This window comes from Corvus brachyrhynchos, unplaced genomic scaffold, assembly GCF_000691975.1.
Source record: "Corvus brachyrhynchos isolate BGI_N302 unplaced genomic scaffold, ASM69197v1 scaffold514, whole genome shotgun sequence".
In the NCBI taxonomy this organism is placed as follows: domain Eukaryota; kingdom Metazoa; phylum Chordata; class Aves; order Passeriformes; family Corvidae; genus Corvus; species Corvus brachyrhynchos.
Window position 1 is genome coordinate 2,407,638 of NW_008238319.1, and position 16,435 is coordinate 2,424,072.

At 42.9% G+C, this 16,435-nt stretch overlaps 1 protein-coding gene across 1 annotated transcript in view; it reads right to left on the bottom strand.

The window, feature by feature from the left end:
* Positions 1-16,435, bottom strand: part of DOCK1 (dedicator of cytokinesis 1) — a 244,271-nt gene that overhangs the window by 58,167 nt on the left and 169,669 nt on the right. The window contains exons 30-33 of the mRNA XM_017733893.1: positions 14,326-14,404; positions 13,769-13,869; positions 10,870-10,928; positions 4,905-5,053 (exon numbers count right to left, since the gene is read on the bottom strand). Coding sequence (XP_017589382.1) covers positions 4,905-5,053; positions 10,870-10,928; positions 13,769-13,869; positions 14,326-14,404 — 388 coding nt within the window. The remainder of the gene's footprint in view (positions 1-4,904; positions 5,054-10,869; positions 10,929-13,768; positions 13,870-14,325; positions 14,405-16,435) is intronic.

Sequence of the window (16,435 nt, forward strand, 5' to 3'; positions counted from 1 at the left end):
TATCAGTTTCACTTAAATCTCTGTAAATCCACACTTTGCTGGGCCATTTCCCTAATGGCCTCTTGGGCTGCACAGAGCCAGACTTGTGGCATTTTGGGGGTTTTCAGGATTGTTAACAGTATCTTTGCTCTTCAGTCATCCCCTGTACTTCTCATGGAGTCGCTGTGATGTAGATCATGGCAGCCAGATGAATAAATGTTATTTAATATCAGTTAAAATTCCTTCTGTGGTCTTTCCACGGAGAAAGGTTTTATCAACGCCAGCTGAGGTTTATGGAGCTTTGGAGGTTTATCATTTCCCATGATGGGAGTGGGAATGTGACCCTGGAGGTGCACAAGCCAATGGCTCTGGGACACTGCACCTGGCATCTGTTGATAAACTCGAGCTTTCCTTTTCTCTTTTTCTTCCCCTAATGCATTCTTTTTTTTTTTTAAATGCATTACATTTAATTTAATGCATAAATAGGCCTGCAATTATTGTGATGGGATTTAGTCTCAAATGAAGAAGTGCCAAATCTCCAGTGTTTCCATTAGAGCCAGTGGCACTCGCTGAGGCTCTTTCTGGAGGCTTGGGGGAGTATCTGCACCATCAATGAGCCAGATTCACATCCTCCTGCTGACACTGAAAGCTTGAGGGGTGATACCAGGAAGATTACAGGACATTATTATCCACTTTTCCTTGCACTGTCATCCAGTGCTTCCTCTGTCTGTGACAATCTCTCACCTGGAGCAAATAAATCAGGGTGAGCCATCGCACGTCAACTCAACTAATCATTTTTGGGCCTGGGTCTTCCTCAACGAAGGCTGTATTTGGAGCACTGGCTGACAAGTTAATCTTGATGCAGATAAGGAGGACTTCCAGCCCTCCAAGCTGCTATAAATTCATTTTGATGTGGGCTAATAATAATTTGCCATGTGCAATTCATGTGACAGATCCCACCACCAGAAATTAGTCCTGATGCAGAAACGGCACACGAGTACTGCAAAACGTTGCTCAAAGGTTTTTATGAAGTTGGTGGTTACTCCCAACAGTTTCATCTGTTCCCTTTTCTATTTTTCCACAGCATTCCAGCTGTGAAACAGATCTGGAGCCATTTAAAATGATGGGATCATTTTGGAGACCACTGCATTACCTTTCTCCCTTGCTCTCCAGATGCAGTGAAGGAGGAATACTGATATTCTCCAAAAGGCCAGAAACCAAGAAGAATGTACAGATTTACATTTCAACTGGAGGGAATTAAAAAATATTACTGATTGAAACCAATCCTTTGTGGGGGATTAGTTATTTGAATTTGCACGTTCAGTGCGATCACAGGAACTGGGAGTCATTTACTTGTGTCCTGCCTGCAAATCCACAGCACGGGGAAAGGGAGCTTAACCCAGGGCTCAAAAGCAGCAAAAAGACTTAATAAGGAATTACAGGTTCTAAAAGTCAAGAGAGATTCAGAAAAACGAGGGGAAACTTCTCACTGAAGGGAATTAAATCCATCTGAAATTCATCAATAACCAGCATGTGAAAATCAAAATGCTGCTGTGGCTGTCTCAGTGATACTGAGATTTACAGCTGTAAATGGGTTCAACTCCAAACAAGCAGAACGTGGTATCAGCAGTGACACAGGTCCAGAGAAAGTGAGTTAAAATTTATGCAAAGAAAAAGGAGTGCTGGTAGGAAACGAGGAATGGAGCCACCGCTGGGAGGAACAGGCACCAGCACCAGGAGCTTTCCATGCTCCAAATTCCACATTCCAGCTGCAGGGTTGTTTCACCTTGAGCTTTCCCTCCTGCTGTCACCACGGGATCCATCCCACTCACCTGACCAGGCCCTGAACAATCAAACCAATTCTCTTTCATCGCTTCCCTGGCTGTGAAAAATTCCCTTTGATCCAGAGGCTCCGCTACTGAAACAGGCCAAGGGAGAAGCTGAGTGGAGAAGGAGGTGTTTCCTTCTACAGGGAAGCTTCAGTCCCACACTGTTTTTAGGATGGGATTCCTGCTTTGAGGTGCAGGCTACCTTGAAGTCTTATAAAGGCTTCAAAGCACCTTCAGAGGGACAAGGCAAAAACGGGCAACTCCAGCTTTTAATTCAGTCAGCCTTAATACAGTTCTGTAAAAACAAGGGGAATTGATCTTGTTTTGTCTCTAAATACACTGGGAGAAGAAAAAAAACCCTTCTGTCTGTCCCTGGTTTTACCAGGCAAACCCAAACCTCAGGGAAAGCTGCCTGTTTATCACACAAACCATCACAGCATCGGAGGCCTGCAAAAAACTGCAGTTCCTCCCCCACAAATCATGAGGTTGATACATCTGCTGGAGAAGTGGAGCCAATCTAAACCCTCGCTGATGTGACTAATAAGGTTAGATAATTGGATTTCTGGCAGATTAGTTTAACAGCAGCCAACCATTCCATTTGGAAGTTCTCTCTGGAAGCAGTGCTGGACAAGGATAATTGGTACTTGCATATAAAGGATATAAAGCAGCACATTACATCGACCCATTAAGCATCAAAGCTTGCCTAGGTACTGATAATATTTAAAAAAAAAAAACCCAAATTATATCTATTTCTATCACTTCAACACAAAAAAGACAAAAAAAAGAGCAAGGAATCTACAGACCAGGCAGCCCCACTTCAGTTCCTGAGGAAACCACAGAGCAGGACCTCACAGAAGCTTTTTCCAGGTACACAAAGGGCAAGAAGGTGACTGGGAAAAGCCAATTTAGCAAGCTGAACATGAAAAAAAGTGTCCCCCTTCAATGGAGCCTAAATGTGTCCTAGATTGCACCAGCAAGAGCACGGCCAGAGGAGCAACAAGACTACTGCACTTGTTGAACCACGGCTGGAATTGCGTGTCTGGCTCTGATTCACCGGCTTAGGGAGACCTTGACCAGCTGGAGATGGTCTAAAGGAGGGCCACCAACATGGGCAGAGTGCTGCAGAACCTGGCCCCAGGAATGGTTGAAGGATTTGGGTTTGTTCAGCCCAGAGAAAATCCAGCTCAAACATTCCAAAGCCTAAAAGGTGCTCAGAGAGGAGATGGAAGCAGAAACAGGCACGAGCTGATCCAAGGAAATTCCATCACGATATAAAAATCAGAAAGTTTTAATCATAGAATCCTGGAATGGCTGGGGTCAGAAGGGACCTTATTTCATTCCAAACCCTCTACCACAGGCAGGGACACATTCCAAAGGCCAGGATTTACACTGGAATAGCTCACCCAGAGAAGAGCTCAAACAACCCTCACTGGAGATATTCCAAACCGAGCTTCACGTGGTCCCAGATAACCCAACCTAAGGCCCAGGTTACTTCCAGGGGTCCCAGCTTAGATTTTCCTTCAACCCTCTGCTTTTCCCAAGCCTGTGACCTGATCTTCATTCCCCAAAGGCCAACCTGAGATACTCAGCAAACTCAGAGCTGCACGATCAATGGACAGATCGATTATTCCTTGTCACATGTGGCTGTTCACTCCAAACCCGTGGAAAAGAGGATTGTTACCTCTGCACTCATCCTGTCAATGCCATATCCATAATGAAGCTACACTGCCACAGGAAATACGATGTTAAATACAGCCCCAGACATTTTTGACTTGAGGATGAGGCATTTCTCCTCTCAAACAGCAAAAAAATCCCTAAGTGAAATATTTAAGACATTCATTTATTAAAATCACCCAACTATTCCACACAAAGCTGGTTTCCTTCTGTCAGGAAAATTGAGGGCCATAAATTTAGCTATAAAGTTACCCTCGGATTTTTCACGATCTATATAATTGTACAAATAAAAAATGACAAGCAACAAAAGAGAGCATCTGACAGGAAACTGTTTAAATGGCATCCCAGCGAGCATTTCAATCTTTACAGTAGCACTGGAGTCAAACATAAGAACAAATGATTATGCAGTAATTGGATGAAGCCAAAATACAGTTCACAACCTCTCCACACACCATCCAGCACAAAACAAATCAAAGCAATAAAGCTGATGCCATTTCCCTTGCTTAAGTCTCCCCACGCAGATTTTCATTTACTCTGCCTACAGATTTATTAAGAGTTGGTTCTCAATAGCAGTTCACAAGAAAAGTATGGAAAAGGATGAGGTTTTTCATCCAAGAAAGAAAACTGCCAATATAAAGGGAAAAAAAGCAAACAACACATGTCAAACTTTATTGCAAAATTCACAAGGTCATATCCTGAACTGACGGAAATCTCACAGTGGGAAGGAGCTCCACTGGCTTAGCCCAAACCCTACCTGGCCTAACTAGTCTTAAACTGAATCCATAAGCAAAGTTTCAAGGGAAGCAATGTCAAATGAATGATGTCAGGAAACTATCTTTCACTCCACTTGTCTTTCAAAAGTTGAAGCTATCAGGAGAAGATGGTGTGTGTGTGTATTCAAGGGCTCCCCTCAGCACATTGCAATAAAATAGAATAAAAATGCTTCATTACTACTGGAGATTCTGCAGTACCTGTAGAGCAAGAAGTAGTACTGACAGTGCTGGATTGCTTTTTCCCCTCTTCAAAATCCATAAAACGGTAGGGAAAATCAAAATTACATGATAGTAGAGATGATAAATCCTTACAGGTTATACTTTTGCCTTTTATCAGGCTTCCTTTATGTCCAATTTATCTCAGGAGCAAGCTCCTTGTGTGAGTCACAGTGACAATTTAAGACATCTGTCTTTGCTCCTGTGCCATAACCAAAGGTTTCATTTACTACATGCAAATCTCTCCTTCCATAAGCATTTCAAACCAACAGATGAGAACTCCACAGCCACTCAGGAGTTATAGGAAATAAGCAAATCCATAATTATATTATTCCTTAGAAAAATGAGAAATAACAAAACTCCTTATGTTTTGTCAAAGAACAGCTAAATCTTCCTCACTTTAAACTTTAAATGTCTGCAGCTCTCTTCTTACCCTCTGGAAGCTTCTGGTGGAGTGGAATTCACACTGCATCATATCGAAGAAGATTGGGATCGTGGCTTTCCGCAGCTCCGTCTCTGGGATCAGCGTCATTTCCAGGATAGGCCCCACCATTTCTGGGATGAACTTGATTTTATGCTGACCTTTAGGAGAAAAGACACATTTCAGAGTTAACAAACAGCCCCTGGCTTTGGTAGAAGATGTAAAAGCTGTATTAATAAATCCTCGTGGAGCATAACAAAGCATGTTTTAATATCTGGCTCTACTGAAACACTTCTATTTATTTGTCTTATTTATTTGATGATCATGATGAACACCCTCATCATCACTACAATGATTATTAATTCCACAGGAGGGGAGGTAGTGTATAAACCCAAATCAAGAGGAGTTGTTGAATCAGTCGTCAAGCTGGGACTCGCCACATTTCCCACTACGGATTTTCACACTCCAATTTCCAGGTTTTATTTTAAAGCACAATGTGTGGCTGGCAGAGAGGGAGGCTAAAAGGCACATCGCTTGTATTAACTTATTTAGACTCCTGTGTGAACAAAATGTTCTCGGTGTCAGTCTATCAAAGTGTCACCATGAGTGCAGCCTAACAGAGCCTCGAGACATGAAAGCACAGCTCAGCCAGCCCACAACATGTCTCCTTTCCTCGGAGCTGAGCTGCCTGTAAAACTCCATTTCACTTTAGCTTCCCAACAAGAAGCTGCTCCTCCCCCCTCTCCAGGCTCTGCTCCGCACAGGGAAGAGAAATTAAAGCTTAGCAGGAGCGTGGCACTTAATAAATATTGGACTAGGAAAAAAGAGCAGCTTACTGTTTATATTACTGGCTAAATGGGTGCAGAGTGTATGTGCTGCAAATTATCTGGTGAGCAAGTCCATGGAAAAATCATCAGGATGCTTTGGGATGAAATAGACTTTAAGAGTATCCCATCCCCTGCCATGGGCAGGGACACCTTCCACTAGCCCAGGGTGCTCCAAGCCCTGTCCAACCTGGCCTTGGGCACTGCCAGGGATCCAGGGGCAGCCCCAGCTGCTCTGGGCACCCTGTGCTGGTGTTTTATCACCTCATTGTACAACGGTGCTGGAGCAGCACAGCCCTGAGAGCTCCAGGTAGAAGTTTATGAAACACAAATCCATTTCTCCAATCAGCAACATGCCAGGATCCACTGGGACCTCAGGACAGAACTGGAGATATTCCTCACAAATGCCCTGTTAGGGATGTTTACAGCCAGGTTCAAACACTGTTTCTATACCCAGTACTGTGCTTCAGACCAGATTCTTTGGAGTCCAGCTAATTTAGGGAGCCCTCAGTTTCCTCCATTCCCCAAACTCTTGTTCCCCACTGTGGTTAGCAGTGGTACAGGACAGAAACAGATTTCAACTCATTTTTATTCCACTGCACTACACCACTGTGACAGTAACCAGTGAAGTCTTTAATTGGTAGTTTCACTTTTGACCAGAACTAACATAAATCTCAACAAATGTAATCAAGAAAAATCCTTTACCACCAAAACATGCTCCTTTTTTTAGCAGATATAATTTAAGTTCCTTGATTTGGCAAACTCCTGAATCCTATTAGCATTAGCAATCGGATCAGGGCAAATTAATACTCAACGAAAACGGTGACTTTGGGTGCTGCTGCAGGGCTGGGTGCTGCTCAGGAATATCAAGTGAGAGGCCTAAAGCTTCCCTCAGTCTCTCCTACAAGGATTATTACACTGGGCCTCTCAGGTGACAGATTTCTTGTGTTATGCCTGAAGAGTGCCAGAGTCAATATTGCAGAAAACAAATAACGGTGACAAAAGTTGTTCGTCACGCGCTGATTGAACGCCGCAAGTTCTCACTGGGTAATGGTGGGTTTTTCCACTGCCTCAAGCACAGGAATTCCCTCAGAAGAGGATCATCTTTTGAACTTGAGATGTGAAAAATCCACAGAATCTTTGATTTGATGATGATCTGTTTGCTGATCTCTGGGGGAAGCCCATGAAGTGGGAGCCCTGGGTGACGTCCATCCCACGCGCATCGGGGCTGACGGCACACACGCACAGGTTTGCTGGGACAACGTGAGCCTGGGAGATGTTGTGCCACTAAAGAAAGCATGGGAGCAAAGCAGGAAGGGAAACAACACTCCCCTGGCCCCCCAGGGCATCCATCCCCCTGTCTGATAAACAACCCAGCAAGGAATTCACCTTTCTCCTCTCCGCAGGAGTGTGGGAACTCCCACGCAGAGACTCCAAATGTGACAAGTCTGGAAGAAAATTGAGGAGTCTCTTCTGAAAATCAACTTGTGCAGCTGCTTTAAGAACCACCACATGCCAAAAAAAGCCGCCTTTGAACATGCAAAAACTTCCCCTTGCATTGTCTTGTGCCTGGCCCTGGGATGTGCTCACACAGCAGGAAGGGACCTCATCACAAACCAAAGCCAAGGTGCTCTCCTTGCCAGGTAACGTGTGATCCTCCTTTCCCAGCCTCTCCCCATTTCAATTTGGGCCACAAAAACCTCTGAGTAATTTGCCAGCAGCCTTCCCTGTCCCCTGGGCTGGCTGGGAACACGCCTGACTAATCCAGAGAGGGTGATGTGTGATGACTTTTATTTATGTAACGCCCAAAGTTCAGGGCTATTTTTAACCCTGGCCTTCCCTCCAACAACATCACCGGCCCTGTCAGGACACCTTTGGTGACGTCAAGCCCTGGGAGGGACGGTGGCAGCTCGCTGGAGGACACCAGCAACCATTCCCCTTCACCTTGAGGAATTTCTCTTCTCCATCTCCCCCCAGCTGGTTCAGACGTCACCAATAAAGGCGCTGCTCTCCGAGCTGCCTTTCCCTGGCCACCTTTCCCAGCAGGATGTCATTTGAAATGTCACTGCAATTCCTCTAGCACGGAACTGTGGGAGCCATTAACCACTGCACCCCTGTGCACACGACCTCGTGTCACACTCTTGGGTTCTCTTTGCTAAATTGCATCACAAAACGCTTCATAAGGCGTGGTTTTTGAATTCCTGCTTTTCCCAGACAGACCACGGCCTGTTTGATGCTTTTTTGATGCTTAATGTCTCAGCAAGGTTTAAATAGCCCCAGTTTCAACAAAACAGTGACTCAAAATAACACATTTTAAAGTTCAGGTTGTGGTATGGAAGGAAAAAAGCCTCTGAAGTGCTGTTCTGCACTATAAATGTTCTTTTATTTTTTTTCCTACTCATAAAAATAGGAAGGGGTGACTGTTGAGGCCCCCCCTGCATCAGAAACAGGCAGACAAGTAAAAACTTTCAGAATTCTTATTTTACTATTTCATTTCAGAAAAAGAATTATACTTTTAAATGTGGATCATAGCTGGAGGACTGCCTTGTTCCCAGCTGGGGAGTTTTAACTCAGCAGGCATCGTGTGCTAATCACGCTATTTAGAAACAAAACCCGATGAGAGAAAATATTCATTTCTGAGGCTTTTCTATACCCTTTATTCCATAAATCGAAAGTCAGGGTGGTTTGGTTTCACCACATCTCATGCACAATGGCATAGACATAAAAATCCCATGCTCAAACGTATTCCACAATTCCACCCTTTACTTTCTGACTTGGTTTCTGAACATACACATGAATAATTTGATCAATGCAGTGCAACTTCCAAGATAAAAGTGTCAGGCACCCCCCAATCGATTCCTGTGCAGTGGGAAGTTGGAATTCCTTCTTAATTGATGCTGTGACATGGATGAGATTGGTGAGGAGCCAGAAGTTAAACGGGATCCATGAGTTGAACATGATCCACGAGTTAAACATGGACTCTCTGTGTGACAAAGAAGATGAGGAAAAGCAAGGTGCTGCTCAGGAGAAGCACAAAGGCTGCCTTGCACTGGGGTCCTGCCTCACATTTACCTTTCTCTCCCAGCTTTTCTTGGGAAGAGCAGCAATTTCCTGACTCCCTCCACATGAGAGACTTTGGCATTAATGATCCCATTAATGGATCTTAGAGAATCACAGACATTAGAGCTTGAGGAGGTCACAGAGGCATCTACCTGGATAATCTCCATTTATAAAAAATCCATTAAAAATAAAAGGCTTACATGACAGCACAGAAAGAAATATTGAAGAAAACACTACCCCTTGTGCCAATCGATTCCCAAAACTCCAGGGGAAATTATTATCCTTGTTAATGGTGAGAAACTGAACCCAGAGCAACTCAATAACCTGTAAAGAGCAGGCAGTGGCAGCAGCAGAAGTGAAAGGCACAATGCACTCCACAAAGGCCAGCCTGGATAAAACAACCTCAGTTAAGAACAGCTGGATGGAAAAGTCTACATCAAACTTTCTACTTTCAGTCCAGTAAATTCTGGGAAAAGTTTAAAAATCCGTAAGAATCCAAAGAGGCCAGAAACATTAGTGAGGAGAAAAGGCGGCTGAGGGAGCTGGGAAAGGGGCTCAGCCTGGAGCAAAGGAGGCTCAGGGGGGACCTTGTGGCTCTGCACAAGTCCCTGACAGGAGGGGGCAGCCGGGGGGGTCGGGCTCTGCTCCCAGGGAACAGGGACAGGAGGAGAGGGAACGGCCTCAGGCTGGGCCAGGGGAGGCTCAGGGGGGATATTGGGAAAATTTATTCTGCAAAAGGATTTTCAGCCACTGGAAGGGGCTGCCCAGGGCAGTGGTGGAGTCTCCATTCCTGGAGGGATTTAAAATCCATGTGGATGTGGCACTTGGGGACATGGGGCAGAGGTGGCCTTGGCAGTGCTGGCTTGAACTCAACCTTTTCCAACCTTAAGAATTCCATGACTCCATGACAGTGGGCCTGGAAGAGGGAAGGATTTGGCTAATTACTCACCCAGAGGCTGCCAGCATCCCACGCTGGGTGATGCAGCAGCAGGCACGACACTGATTTTATTACCTGCCTGTCAAGTCACACCTCAGTCGTGCACTAAGCTCTAATCTGTTCTCCAGACACTTAATTCACCAAAGATGCTTCTAATAAAAAGTGAACTCAGCTGCTCTCCAAAGCCTTTTCTCATCATTCCAGCAGACAGGATGCAAATTCTGTGCTATCAAATACTTACGAACCCTTGGCACTCCCTTCTCTTCGAGATGCCGGGGTTTTTTCAACTCTCAGCAACAACAGCTCAGCCAGAGATAGAAGCGAAGTGGCAAACGCTTTATTTCTGATCATTTAAGGAAATTTTTATAAAACTCGGAAGAGATGAAGTGTCTGTGCTGTTAAGCTCAGGAAAATGAAATCTGGCAGACAAGTACACTCAGGTCACAGTAAATACTCAGTTTCTTGTGAAATTCAATCCCTGTACAGCCCAATTATACCCAGAGAGCAGCCCAGGCTGGAGATAGGCAGAGATGCCTCATTTACCTGCGAGCTCCAGGGAGCTCCAACTTCCCAGTCTCTACTGAGTCACCGATGCAGGCAGACAAGACTGAAAAGCAGAGTTGAAGCAGAATTTCCAGGCTGAGGTACTGAGAACCATGGACACATCCATTTTGCTACAGTCAGTCCCAGGTACTGCATCCACAAGTGAGTGAACAGAAATGTGTGTGTATATAGATATTTTTAAGGGGAAGAAGCCCCCCACTGAAGAGGTATCACCATAACAACGGCTTTGTGCTTAGCAAGAGGCTGAAACCCACAAAAACCACAAGACATATAAATATTAACAAGAGTGATGTGACTTCCCAGATGGTGAATTAAGTATGCAGAGGTGGCTTGGTTTCTTCAATCACCTGGTTTTTAAAAGCTTTCTGCAGGCCTACTTTTGTTTCAAGAGAGAGTAAGCCCATTTTAGAGAGTCATGGCATGCTTTGGGTTGGAAGGGACATCAAAGACCATCTCATTCCATGGGCAGGGACACCTTCCATAGACCAGGCTGCTCCAAGTCCCATCCAAGCTGGCACTGAATTTTTCCAGGAATATCCCTCTAACTCATTTTATGGTAACACTGAAGGCAACCCGTGCTCAGGATACTTACCCAGGTTGTACCACATGTCCCTGATCTCAAACCCAATCTGCCTTCTCATGTCCCCGTACCTTAAAAAGGAAAACAAAACCAGCATTAAAACAAAACAAATCTAAGACCTACGAGCAGCCAAATCTCATTTCAAAATCAGATTCACAGCACCCAAAAAGAGAAGAAATTCCAGAACAGGCTCTCAAATCAGTCCCACCCTACTAAGATTACTTGGCTCACCCTCACCAGCTCAGCAATGCATCTGTAAACATCAAAATTTGGAGAAAAAGGGTTTCCAGCCTCAACAATTCCAACAATCCATGGTCCCAGGCAGGGGTGGGAGCCCGTTCACCACCAACCCTGCCCAAAAGCTGGTGGCACCAACACCTCCCATCTCCCATCAGGGTCAGTTTTGCATTCCCCTCCCTCTCCACGTGAACACCAGGAAGCTTTAATGAGTGGAAATCATCCTAATGCCTTCATTAACGATGGGATGAGAACCATAACGAGTTCCAAGGATGCATTTGCTACATGGAATATTTGCAAGTTAAAGATCATTACTTAAATAACACGATGAGCAAAACTGTAATATCTGGCAACTTGTGGGATTTCTGGGGGATAATAGTGAGACACCCTGTCATTAATATGGATTAAAGAGAATCTTCTGCATCATTAAGAATCTGTTATTATCTAATGCTTAAATGCAATGTTTAGCAAAACCTACAAATTACAATAATTAAATTTTAATTATTAAATATTTGATGTTTTAATTGAAATATACATTTAAAAAGATGGGTGAATGTGATATGGAATTAACTGATTAATTATATCCCTTTCAACACAGAAGTGCCTTCACACAGCAATGAAAGTGCCTCCAGACCATGCACTTATTGCACCTTGAAGAATTTATTGTCTTGATTCCTGTCTCCAAAACATGATTAAACTCAAAATAACAATTTGAAAATTCATTATAAACAAAGATTTACAATTTAGCAAACTTTATTAAGCAACCACTTCAAATGACTTAATCTATTTACTTCTAGCAGTGAGAAATGCCTGTTGATTCCTGGAATTCCTTCAGCGAGCTAAACTGCTCTGTTTAATATAAAAATCACTCCAAGAAAATTTGTGCCCATGGTTCCCATTCTGACAAATAGGAATTATCAGCCCACAAATGTATTTCACAGCAATTTCCAGCCCAATTACAGCTCAGCTGTTGGCTCTTTGTTCAGGTCAGGAATTTGATTCCAACTGAAATGCTCACAAAGGTGCTCACTAACACTGGGCAGAGAGGGCAAAGGGATTCTAAATTTAATTAAATAAAATTTACCTGCAACACCATCTCAATTTCCTTAAATAAAATATATCTGGCTCTGCAATATCAGCTCAATTTCCTTAAAAAACCTTTATCTATAATGTTAGTTCTGGTATTTATAGCACAAGCCCCAAACCCTGAGCTCTGCTTGACACCACTTTTCCTCTGAACTGGTAAATATTCCTGTTTTATCAAGGAAGCCCCACGAGCCACAGGCAGAGCAGATCCTACAGTGCTTTAAAATTCTCTTTCAAGGCTCAGGTAGAGCACAGCTTCCAAAGGAAATACCTCAAAACTCAGGAGGGAGTGGTGGAGTTTGCAGGGCAAAACTTGGCTCACAAAAAAAGGGATGGGATGTGGAGCCCTTCCTGAATTTTCTGGTCAAACCCTAAAAGCCACACAAGCAAAAAGCCCTTAAAATCAACTCACTGCAGCAGTGATGAACTGTCCCCATTCTCCCTGGGATTTCTCCTATCATAATAATAGACAGAAAGGCCTGAATTGGGAAGGTGAAGGGACACAAAATACATTTGCTCTCTCTATACAGACATATTTTATTTATTGTACACACCAGGAGCTTGAGCTGTGCTTGTTCAAGGAATCACAGCTTGGAAATTCCCCATTTTTGCCACCTCACTGGCTGTGGGAACACCCTGCTTTTGTAGCTGCTCTTCCCAAATATCATGCCACATAAAAAGAATCCACACACTCTAAAATCACAAAGCTGGCTCTTTTCAGAGCTTGGTGTTTAGCTAAGTCATAATAAGGTCACTACTATGGAACACCAATAAAAAGCAGGAGAAATATCAACAGGACAAGGGGAAAATGGCCTCAAGCTGTGCCAGGGGAGATTGAATTGGAGAGTAGGGAAAATTTCCTCACTCAGAGGGTGGTCAGGCACTGGAATTGGTTGTTCAGGTGGAGTCCCCATCCCTGGAGGGATTTAAAAGCTGTAAGGATGTGGCACTTGGCACCATGGGGCAGTGGTGGCCTTGGTTGGACTCCATGATCTTTTCCACCCTTAATCACTCTATTTAAACAAAATCTTCATGTTCCACTCTTATTTCCAGGCTTTTTTCCCTCTTCTGACAGCTTTCCTTTGCTGTGGGATTCGGACCAGCAGCGGGGTGGTTGGAGGCAGGGAATGTAACCCCTTAGAACCAGGAATGCACACAGGGCTGCACTTATCCCAAGCCATCCTTCAGGGACAGCACAGTGCAAGTGGCTGGAGCGACCAAAACTCCCTCTAAAAGGCCACCAGGGATTAAACAAAAAAGAGCAGACGTAAAATGAGATTAAAAGAAGCACAAAGCTCAAGTGATTTTGAAATGCAGTTCTATAACATGTTAACACTTCCAAGAACCTTGACTTTCTGAACATCCTACAGCAGCAAACACTGTCTCCATCAGTAACGAAGGGGGAAATTCAGATCCTGATCCCAGGGCAGAAACACACACAACACTTGATTCATGTTTTTCAACCCAACCTTTCATTATCCCCTGATTGCATCTCAATTTGAATAGATTTGAGCTAAGAAATTAACCTGAAATTATGGCAATAGACCTCGAGTTCTTGGCCATGATTGAGATGACGAGCAGGACTTACTTGTTAAGGATTTTTGCTCTTTTAGCACTCGAAAAATTCTCCAGTTGTAAAGATTCTTGTGTGAGAAAAGCAACAGCCAGGTGGAAGTAGTTGTTCCAGAGCTGAAAGCCCCCAAAATGACAAGAAGAGATTCCATTAATTCTCTGCAATGTTTCTCTACACACCTACAAAACAACTTAGAAGTCTCTGAATTATGCACATATAAATTTAAAGGAGAAAAGAGCAGACACCACAGAGATGGTGTTTCTTGATAAATTCTTAATACATCTCCTCATTGCCTTTATGTTTCCAACAAATGTTTCCCAGCTACAAATCCCAATTCTTTGTGTTCTGATGATTCAAGCAGAATCCCAACCCAAACCCCGCTGTGGTTCTGTGATTCCATGACAAGACACACAAGCCAGGAATGGATCACACCACCTGCTGAGCCTGGAATGGCTTCACTGGGATAACTGGGGTTTACACTGACAAATAAACCCACCAAAACTACGTGTTCAGGGCAGAAATTTATTACATTAATATCATTTATTCCATTAAAACGGGGAGTTTTTTCTTACCTGTAACTCAAAGTTGGCTTGATCAAGGAATTTTTTGTTTAGCATATCTGCATACTGATTAATTGCTCGCAGGAAGACTCTGAAAGATCAAGAGAAAATTACATAATTACACACTCTTCTGGGGTACCTTTGTATATTTGGCATCCCAATTAGACACAAAATCTGAGTCTGTCTGGAAAGTGAAATTTGAGGCTGTAACTTGAAAAGCAGGGTGATCTCACCACTGGTAAGTGTACAGAATTCTATGCAGATGTTCTCCAAATTAATCAAGTAAATTAGCATATGTAGAAACAGAGGGAATGTTTGGGATAAAATCACTTCTCTTTAAAGTATCTTTTCATAATCAAGAGATCATTAAAAATTCAGCTTATTAGCTCTATATATATATTTATTTTAAAGTTACAGTCTTGTATCTAACCCAGACCTGCAACTGGTTGTATTTTAACTTTAGGGTCAAGAAAAACACGTTTTTAAACATATGAGGCGAAAAGATTTCCACTTCTGGCACAATAGAAATGCTGCTGAAGGACAATCTTTAAAACATTGTTCACTGCTCTACTTCCAAGATGCTAATTCAGTACCCACTGTAGTTTATGGAGTTTCTAAAATGCTTCTTAAATTGCAAAAGGAGTTGGCCTGACAAGCTTGAAAGAGAAAACCAAATGGCACAGGAGAAGTAGGGCACTACATATTCATGGTGCTGAAAAATAAATGTATTATTCCTTGGTAGCCTGATCTCCATTTTCAAAACAAACACGAGACTCCCCCTGCAAACTTGAAATTTATGCTGTGCAGCTGCCAGCTAATGCCCAGACAAATGAGCTTCTCTTTGGAGCAGGCTGGGGGAGAGATTTGTGTCTCCTCAGAGTCTCAAAAATGACGAAAACTCCTCCTGACATGTACTGGGTTTGTTTTTTCCCCACCCCAAAACCAATCTTGAAAAAGAAAGTTTGCTACGGCAAATAAAAAAGCTGATTTTCCTCCAGCCTGGCAAAAAAAAAAAAAAAAAAAAAAAAAAGCCAGATTTAAAACAAACCAGCTAGAAAGGATTTGTACTATATTTAAGATACTTTTAAGATACTTAACGATCTCTCCTGGAAAAAAAAAAATATTTAGCTGAAGGTTTGGTATCCAAGAGAAATTAAATCTCCAGAAAACACATGGGCAACATGATGGCAAGAGACATTATTTATATTTATTTATTTATTTATTTATTTATGGGCAACATGTTGCCAAGAGATTATTTCTCTATGTATTGATGCATTTATATAAATGGATAAAGGCATCAGGATGCTAAGAGAGGTCATTTATTTATTTATAGATTGAAATAAATTAATAAAGGAAAAAAAATTCGATGCCATTGGGATGTATCTGTAGTGTAAGGTCAGATCATCCCCCTGGCAGAATTACGGAGGAGACAGAAAGGATCCAAATGGGAAAACTAAAATTAAATTTAGAAAGGAAAACACAGAAAAAAAATTAAAACATGAAAGTATACATAAAATATAAGCAACTATACATAAAAATCAATTACATACATATATGCAGGTGTGTTTTATAATATTCTTCTTTATAACTGAGACGACAGAGGCATCTCTGCTCTTGCACCCAGTGCAGCCAAGGAGGAATTTCAGCACTTCAGCCCACATTCAGCATCTTTGGCAGTGTTTTGGGAAAGCAGTTCATTAGGAGATTTTACAAATGAGCTGAATCCAGCACACAAATTAACACACTGCCCTGCTCGAAAATATGTGTATTTGAGATCTGTGATTCAATTACTGAGCTGCAGCACACACTAAGGTTGAGACCCAAGTTATCTGTGTGATCAGACAACCCGCAGTTTTATCCTCTGCCTTCTCCCTGCTTCGCTTTGTGCTTCTGAAGGCTGATAATACAACGGGCTCTGTAAATCTTCCCCAGAATTTAACATGGTACAGGGGCCATCCAAAGCTGCTTCCCTCATGGAGATAAAAATGCTTCCAACTCAGGCAGGACTGTGCCTACAACTTAATTATGCTGCCTCAAGACATCACTGTAATGTATTCAATCTACTCCATCTAATTAAGCTTTGGCACAATCTCATTACTTTATATACCATTATTTTTCTTTA